The sequence below is a fragment of the Cystoisospora suis genome (genome assembly GCF_002600585.1).
Source record: "Cystoisospora suis strain Wien I chromosome Unknown contig_4586, whole genome shotgun sequence".
In the NCBI taxonomy this organism is placed as follows: domain Eukaryota; phylum Apicomplexa; class Conoidasida; order Eucoccidiorida; family Sarcocystidae; genus Cystoisospora; species Cystoisospora suis.
The window spans coordinates 1-9452 of NW_027157378.1; the positions used below are offsets into that span (position 1 = coordinate 1).

Consider the following 9452-nt stretch of genomic DNA (forward strand, 5'->3'; position numbering starts at 1 on the left):
GGTTTTTTGGAGAAAACAAATTGTCACCAATTTGTTTTCTCCAAAAAACCTCCCTAGAGGAAGAAAGGACGCAACAAAGAATGGCCGATCAGCCTGACTGCCATTCGGTGCATGCCTACTAACTTTAGCTCCTTTAAGGAAGGGACTTCATACCTATCCTACTTTATGATCTATCTTCTTATACTAGACTACTCAGGAATCTGCTTTTCTTTTTTCTGGGTGAAACTTCAGAGAGTAAAAAAACGAAGATCCGCAGAAAGAGCAAAAGAAATGAAAACGATGGAAAGGCAGTTGTACTGTCAGATAAGAAAGGACACTTCCTTTCATCAGAGAGGGAGGAGATCTTCGAAACCACACTTTTCTTCTTATTTCTTCTTCGGTGAGCTTCATGGCATAACCGCACATCGGCAGATCTAAGCTCTCGATGGGATCGTCATGTCCTATCACATGGTAGCTGTAGGTGATACACTACAGTGATAGAAGAAGAGAGAGCTGCCGACGGGGATAGTACCGAATCGAGAGAAGAAGCATCACCGAAAGAAAAAAGGGTTGGTTTTCTTCTCCTTGAAAGAGAAGTTTCTTTGGGAGCTAAATCTGTACAAATCCTTATAGACTTCTTTTCAAAACAACTAACTTCTGTTGTTTCTTCACACTGCAAATTAAAATCATCTTCTCCTTTATTGAAATACAAAGGAGAAGAAAGGAGAGATAGACACAGCTACATAGGGAGATGAACCAATGGACAGGTGAAGAGAAAAGAACGATATGGACACGCATAGGTAGATAGAGAGAGAGACAGGTAACTATACCTGGATACAGGCAGATGAATAGATAGATATCGATGGACATAGATAGACACAAGCAGAGAGAAGCAGAAAGATGGGCCTTTCCTCTTCTGATTTCTGTGACGTCTACCGTGCGGCATCTTGACGGGGGAAAAGAACAATCAAAGCATAAATCATATATATGAGAAAAGAGAAGAAATAAGAGGTGAGTTCTTTGGTATTAATGAGCCCTCAGTACGCATGAGAAGAAGACGAACATCTCAGTGAAAACTCGGGAGAATCCTCCTTGAACAAAAGGAAGAGAGAAAAAAAAAAAAAACAAGGAGGAAACATAAACTCTCCTCAAGCCAAGTAACGTAAAAGCATTCATACGTGCGGACCTTCACACATTTCATGTAGCCTATAGACACATGTGTATGCATGCATGCACGCGTATTTTGGTACAGATGTCTACATGTATGTGTATCCGGATATAATAAGTTCAACACTTGTCTTCATTGCTGAGCCTCTTTGCTCTTGGGGTGGTATCATCGGCTTCGGCTTCTGCTTCCGTCGCTATTTTTATGGGGATGCCCCTTTCTTCTCCTGAGGAGTTTCGATTCGTTGTTAGGAAAGAAAGTCGCAGAGACACCGGGAAAAGGAGAAAGAGAGATAGACACACACACATAGATACACACACGAAGAAGGTACAAAGCAAGATAGCGATAGAGAGAGATAGATAGAGAGAAAGACTATCTAGTCCACCCAAGATATAAGGTTTCGGAGGTCTAAAGAAAGGAAAAGTCGACCCTTGCATTGAAATGACGAAAAGGATCGATTCATATCTATAGTTCCAGCAGGAAGACGCCTAACAAACCTCCCCTCCTTTTCCCTCGTGAGAACGCCCAGCACGACAAGACAGAAATCTTCGATTTGAAAGAAGGGAAATACACAGGACCTTTTCCACGGGAAGCGAAGCACAATTTCTGCTTTGGATCTTTCGAACATACGCAAGTGCTCAGAAGAAGGTCGAATCGATTGGTCGTCATTTCCTTCCTAAATCGATTTGTTCACCGGTGAATCGATTTGCTCTTTCGCTGGAGAATCGACCCATTCTTTCTTTTGTGAATCGGTAGACGAGAATAAGAAACATTCCTTTCGTTCAAAATTTGAAATACATGTCCACGTATCGCCCTCGTACACTGCTTGACAAAGAGAGAGAACTATGTTGAATGGGCAACATTGCATGCAATATATATACCTAGGGTGAGACAGGCGAAGAAAGAGACAGAAAAAGAAAGAAAGAAAAACGTCCAAGTACGCAAAATAAGCACGAATACATGCGAGGTCTCCAGTGGAAATCCTTTCCCCTCTCCCAAGGGCAATACAGACTGATATACATATATATATATATATATATATGTGTCAGATTGCTCTACGAGGACAAGCACGTTGATGTTGTCTTAATGAAGATAAACTTACGTCGAGGAAGAGTCTGCTCGGCGCCGAGAAATTGAACGTCCTCGGGGAATGGAGGGTGAGCCTAGAAAAAGTTCAGGAGAAACACAGTCGGCATCTCTGGTGTACGCATGCCAACCCGACATTGGCTTGTGTTCCCTAGGCTCTATCTATCTATCTATCTACACACTTTCACCTTCTGAGCGTCTCTGTAGACAAGAAAAGCGTTTGCACTTCTCTTGCTCCTGTCTCTCCGTCTGCATTTCTCTTAACGTAAACTTTGGTCTCCATCAAGTCTTCAAAGCGATCGAGAGAATCCATGTAATGAACCTCTTCTCAACTACCAACATCAGACACCTCACTCTCTTCTTCTTCGTCTTTCCCTTTTCTTCCTCTCTCACTCCCTGCATCATCTTTTCCTGAATTCCTCAGCACTCAGCCAAGAAAGAGGAAGAAGACCTTCCCCCCAGAAAGTCTTATAATTTTTGACTCCACTCCCGAGAAAAGAGATGTCTCTGTTAGAACTATCTACGAAATGTAACCGATTACCTTTCATTTGACACAGGAGAAACTCACCTCCTCTCTTTTCGATTCCATAGCTTGGACTTCTTCTTCTTCTTCTCTTTCCTCCCTCTTCTCTCGACGGGCTTGGGTGCCGCGAATTGCCTCTTTCTCGATCTCCTCCTGCATGACCCCGTCCCCCACCCGCACTTGCATTTGACGAAGCAGATGAACGCTTTCCAGGGCTCCCGGCCGCTCCTGTTGCCTTGCCGTCTCTCTTCGTCTCTTCGCCTCCTTCACCTGCAGCTGCGGCGGCTGCGGCAGCGGCTGCCGCTGCTCGAGCTTTCTCCGCTGGTTAATGGGAAGAAGAGAATGAAAACAAAGAAGAATGAGAAGCACAGACGCCGAGACAGAAAGGTAGAGATGGATAGATAACAGAGATCGGTAAAGTGGATAGGTACAGAGAGACAGATAGGGAGAGGTTCTCAGCAACGAAGGGGGCATGACAGGCTAAGAAGAGATGTGGCTCCTGCCTTGTGATTCTCTAGTATAGACTGTGCATTCAGCGGTTCCGCGCAAGTGAAGAAGAAAACACTCCCTGTCCAGTCGAAATTTGCTCTCCTGTCCCCCCGCCTCTTCGTTGCTCGTATGCATATACATACAGAAATGCGTGTGCATGCATCCACGCAGGGACACCCCTACACGTGTATACGTTTGTATGCATATGTATGGGGAACGCATGCATGCCAATGCATTCAGATACACATGAATGTTTGTCTATAGGTGTATATATTTGTAAGTATACTAGATAGGTCGATATATATAGACGGGGGGTAAGGAGTTGTTACCTTGGCGTTGTTCCTTGACTTTGGCACTGAACTCAACCTTCATAGCTCGACCATCCAACATTCCCTAAACAAACCCATCCCTCACACACAAAACAGAAAGAACCTCATTACACATACAAACCCTTAATAGAAATACTCATCACCTATACACACACTATACAGACATACTATAGTAGAAGACGTACGTATACATGTATACATAGAGAGAGAGAGATATAGAGATGTAGAGAAAGACAGACAGAGAGGTGGAGCGAAGAGAACGAGAGAGAGATAGGAACACTCTATTATATATATCTATATACATATAATGCGTGGATGTGGTAGCCTGAGTGTCGGAAAAACGGAACACCGTAGAGAGGATTTGAAAGATACATGAATCTATTATCTAGCCTCACAGGACTAGATCTAGGAATCTCCATGTACAGAAGAGGTGGACGTGGGGGTGATGTAGAGTACAGAGGAATACACGGTGTCTACTCTCCAGTGTCTACGTCTGTATATGAATCTTGGCAGACCTCTCCAGATCGATACTATTCTTATCCGTGTCGATATCTATCTAGCTCCGGAAACGGTGTACAAGACTGGTGTGAAGATATCCCGAGATGTTACAAAGAGAAGGAAAACTTGTAGACAAGGAAGGGAGACCTAAAGATATCCGTGAAAGCCTTTGTAAGGACTCGGAGAAACCTTCCTCTCTTTCTAACAAACTCGTGTAGGGAACATTTCATAGTCGAGAAAGCAAAAGATCCATCGACAGGATACACGCAAGTACACCATGGAGAAGAGAAACATGCAGAGAGAGAGCAAGTGCTACAGAACAACAGACAGACAGCCAGGCGTCAAAAGAGAGAAGCTTCACAGAGAGAGATATGTTGAAATACACAGATATATATGGAGTTAGACACGTGTTCATGTGTATATATATATAGAGAGAGAGATACAGATAGAGAGATGCGTAGGGAGAGAGAGAAAGACGAAGAAGAGAGATGGGTCTCACTCCATTGAGGTGCTCTCGAGCGAGTTCTGCTTCTTGGACTGAATCGAATTCAACATAAGCATAGCCTTTAGGAATTCCAGCGACTTTATCGACGGCAAGTGTACATGATATGATAACTCCATATAAGCCGAAGAGCTCTCTTAAATGCTCTTCACGCACATTGCGTGTAAGTGAAGAGACATTAAGAGTACATTCCAAAACCCTCTTTATCATCTTGGAGATCTTGAGATGACAGAACGGAGGAAGAAAGCAGAGACACACACAGCTTCACCGTAGATAAGGAGTCCCGTGACAGGTAGATATGGCGAGTTAGAAGAGAGAAACGAGTAAAGAAGGAGAAAGACTGGAGAGAGCAAACGTTTTAGCTGGGAAAAAAGTCCTGAGAAAGCTCAGATCTTACAACGATTGAGAAGTTCAGTTCTATGGATAAGAGACAGGAGGAGATACGAGAGAGGGGAGCAAAAATCGCCATGAAAAGAGAGCAGAGAGAAGCGGTAGATGCATGTAAAACAAGGGAAAGTGTACATGTATCGGTGGATCTATATAGAGTGATAGGTACATCGATGGGCCACGAAGGCCACACACATGGGTATGTATAGACAGACAGACGGGGGGTGAAGGGGCAAGGACAGAAGCAAAAGAGAGAGAGCTGTGAAGTGTCTCTTTACTTAGAAGAGCGGAAGTTCGTTAATCCAGGGTAAACAAGAAATGCCCTTTCTTCAGGAGAAGATAAGACAGAAAGAAACAGAGTTAGAGACAGACGTTTGACCTCTATGAAGAGGAAGAGGAAGGGGAAACAACATCGAGAAGGAGAAGAGATTCTTTTCTCGTGACTTTCTTCATCCAAAGAGAAAGAGGACAGGCTCGAATGAGGAGGAATGGACAAGCCTGAAGAGTAATCATGTGAAGTCTGCTGAAAGGGGAGAATTCTGAAGCAGAGCAGTTTCACAAAGATCAAGAAAAGAAGAACAGGAAAGCAAGCGATGGGGTGTTGGTGTATTGTCGTGTCCTTTGAAAGTAGAAGAGGGAAGAAGGAAGACGAAGATGGAGAGAGTGGAAGGTTTAATTTTTAGATGGGAAGGGAAGGAAGAAGACAGAAGAAAGAGAACAATACGGGAGATGGAGAAGCTGCCGAAGGAAGACCGTTGGGGTGGACGGAAGAGCATGAAAGAAGAAGAGATGAAGAAGGGAAGAGAACAAAGCTGTCGTTTCACCCCCAGAGAGAAAAAAGGAAAGTAGAGCAGCTCGTTGGTACAGACTCTCTTCTGTTCTCTCTTTACCTCTTATTTGAGTAGAAAAGAAGAGAAAGAGACTGTTACACACAGAGCACATAAAACCAAAGCAGTTTAACTCTCTTCTTTCTCGCCGTCTACTTCACTCTCTTCTATTTGAAGACGACTTTTCTGACCCTTTTCAGAATCCGTCTGTGCTTCTCTCTCTCTCTTTCCCTCTTGATATGAGAAGTCAGCGCATGCAACAGGGAAGGGAAGAAAAAAGGAGATTCTTTCTTTCTTTCTTCTTGACTCTTATGGCTCTTCCCTTTTGGTTCCTCAAGGTGCATGGGTGGCAAGAGTGTGTCGGCGAAGATTCGTCAATTCAGGTCGTTGAGTTCTTCATCCGTTCATTCATTCACCTCTCTTTCTCTCTCTTGATGGAAACTTTAGTCGGCGCTGTATAGCTCATGTCTTCTGTACTTCAGACAAGTACAGACGAAGCAACAAGAGGGTTTTGTTTGGATACCTGACTTACATCTTCCTTGTAGCTAAGGGAAGAGAAGGAAGAAGCCTGAAAAGAGGACCCAAGCTGAGAGAAGAAAACTACCACCCTTTCTTAACGCGCTCATAGATACAAAGCCTGTCACGGTGACATAGATTAGAGATATATCTAAGCGGCCCCATACACGCAGTTATAAGTGTAGATCCAGGGGATCCATATCTGTTAGGAATCGAAGAGCTCTTCTCGTAGTTTCTTTTGGAGACGGATGATAGATAGGCGAGTAACAGAAGGACAGAGTAGGTATCTATCCATCTATCACGACGACTGCTCGGAGTAAGAAACCGTTTCTGTGGTGTACCTGCAGTCAAACCCCGGTGTACGTGTGAGAAGCCCTAGTGAGTATAGAGATACCTGAAGAAAGGAGGGGAGCCTGAAAGAACACCGTCGTCGTGAAAACTCAAGTATGCCTTTCTTCTGAGTCCAGGAAAGAAGTTTTTTCGTCTTCTCTTCGGCCTTCCTGAGACATTGTAGTCAACATCTTCTTCTCAACACAGAAAGGAATGGGGACCTGACGCGTCTTCAGTCCCGTACAATCTCTCACTCTCTCTTGTATTCTTCGGTGCGTGAATGAGAGCTACAGGAGCTTATTACTAGAGACACTCGCTAAAAGTATGGGTCTCCACGCGAAGAATGAGGCCTCTAGGAAGGTATAGGTACACGGGCAGCAAGCTTGATCACAAGTAGTGATCGACAGATGTAAAGAGAGACATACAGGGATAGATACATTTAGAGATAGGCAGCTAGAGACAGACAGATATAGAAATGGAGAGACACTTAGACAGACACATAGCCATAAAGATAGATAGATGGATTTGCGCTCGACAGTGACGAACAGAGAGTGTTCTGGAGGGGACTGTTTTGAGATATCTTCTGTGTTCATCGAGACCTCCTGCTGTTCTTCGTATCTTCTTGCATCCGCGCCCGTCAGAGGTTTCTGACCTCTGACAAGGGTGCTGTCAAAGAAGAGAATGGCGGACTGTGAGCAGAAGCGTCCTCGTTTTGAGACGTTTCTGGAAGAGAGAAGACGGAAAGAATCGGAGTCTCCTCAGGCAGTTACGCGCCAGCTGTAACTACATTCGGTTACACCCAGGGGTGACTTCACCTGACTACGTGATAGAAAGACATGCCACAGAGGCAAATCTAGACGAACTGTTTTCGTCTCCCTGACTGTAAACCAGGATAGTCCCTTTTTTGTATCTAATCTTGACTTTTTAAGCATGCTCCACCCTTCTCGTCATCTCGTTCTGCTCATTTCGAATTCTCTTCACTTTTACCCGCAAGCAGAACCTCAGCCAAAGAAGGGAGTCAGAACAGAAGGGGGAGGTCTCTTTATCTAGAGCGTTAAACAAAAAAAGAGTCACTTTTGTGGTGTTCTGCGAATCTTCAGTTGGGTGAAAGAACTGAATTTTCAACTAGCAAAAGTGACTAAACCCTCATCGAAAGAGTATACTTTACGGGAAAAAAGAGTACTGATGACATGCTGTACATACGCCGGAAACTCTTCTATCCATGCATCAACACAGCTGGCCTCCGATATCTATTGTGACTGTACATACACCCCTCCGATATGGGGTGTACGTACAGCCACAACAGTCCTGCCCTGCCCACCTCCATACACAACCGGTCCGTGGTCTTTCCTCGCTGTAACTGTAGAAAAGAAAAGCTTTTTGCATGCAATGCTTCTCTAAGCACCTCAACAGATTCCTTTCTTTCCATGGACTTCCACATGCCAATCCACATTCTCGTGATACAAATTCCCCACGGAAGAACCTCCTTTCATATGGTGAAAAACAGAGTCTCTTGACTCAGCTATCTCCCATCAACTTAATTTCATTTCCTCTCTTCCTCTGCAACCTATAACTCTCCCTCTGCGACACCCAGTGGCTAGCGTGCATCCCCGGTTCGCCTTAGATTAGAACAAACAGGATCGCAAAACTTTTTACAACTCGAGGAACCTCTCCCCGCCTACAAACCTATCTATTTCTCTCTTTATTTGATTTCTCTCGTCTACGCTAGCGTCGCCCCCCTAAAATTCATCGTAGCTTTCTTTACGAAACGTCCTCGAAAGAGCTCTTCTCACCTCCAGGTGCCCCAGCAACACACATATGTGTATACACATATCCCACATACAAGAAACTTGCGACGGTATACATAGGACAAATATACCTAAGAGAGATGTGCGAAGCTCTGACTATTCGTCATCATAAGACACCTGTCTCTTAAGTTCATACGTTATCTTTAAGAGGAGGAGGAGAAGACCGAAAGACGACGAAGATGTTGCTGGGTATGTATTTCTGTAGATATCCATCATGAACTCCACAGACTTCTTTCTCTTACATACTTCATGAAGACAGTCCCCCCTTACCCTCTATGCTCTTGATGCAGACGAAGAAGAAGATACCCACCAGAAGTTACTGTATTCAAAGTTGAGGCAGGCAGATTCCATCTTCTTACGTAAAGCATAACGTACATATCGATCAATAATACGTACAGCTCCTAAACCCCTAGCAAAGACATCATCGAGTTCATTTGAAGAGAAATCCAAAGCTCCTCCTCCTGGGATAGTCATACCAGCCTCACAAATAGCATATCGATTATAACTTGTATCGAGTCCTCTTTGTGCAGTTCCGAGATCAGTAGAATTCATTGCATGTGCTTGCCTTCTCGGAAGGGCTGACCTGTTAGGCTCCCTCTGGCGCTTGAAAAAACTACTCACTAGATCACCTAAGGAACGAAAGAAAGAAAGACAGAGAACGTGAAAGAAATACGGGGGTGGACGACGACCAGGTAAGATCAAACGATAGGAGTCGGCACGTACATGTAGATACAGAGAGAGAAATGAATAGAGGAATGAAGATAAGCTATTATGTATATGTGTAAACATATATATATAAGAAGGACCTAGAGAGAGATGATCTCCATCGAAGTCAGAGAGCATAACTGCTCTGCAAACATAGAATGATACTCTGACGATCTATCTCTCTATCTATCTTTACGCCTGCAGTCTCTGGCTATATATGTATCGATACACATATGAACCACTGTATAAAGCGTTTTTTCCATGAAGACAGAAGATGGGCAGATCGACGGTCTATGATTTGATCTTTC

The 9452-nt window shown here is 44.1% G+C and overlaps 1 protein-coding gene across 1 annotated transcript; it reads right to left on the reverse strand.

Moving 5' to 3' along the window:
• Positions 1-594: 594 nt before the first annotated feature.
• CSUI_008264 (rna recognition motif-containing protein) lies at positions 595-9062 on the reverse strand. Its single transcript, XM_068068398.1, has 6 exons — positions 6696-9062; positions 4569-6256; positions 3572-3635; positions 2772-3074; positions 2194-2307; positions 595-1370 (listed from the first exon to the last, which is right to left on the reverse strand). The coding sequence occupies exons 2-5, from the start codon at positions 4779-4781 to the stop codon at positions 2243-2245; spliced, it is 645 nt and encodes a 214-aa protein (XP_067919626.1). The 5' UTR covers positions 4782-6256; positions 6696-9062; the 3' UTR covers positions 595-1370; positions 2194-2242.
• Positions 9063-9452: the final 390 nt, after the last annotated feature.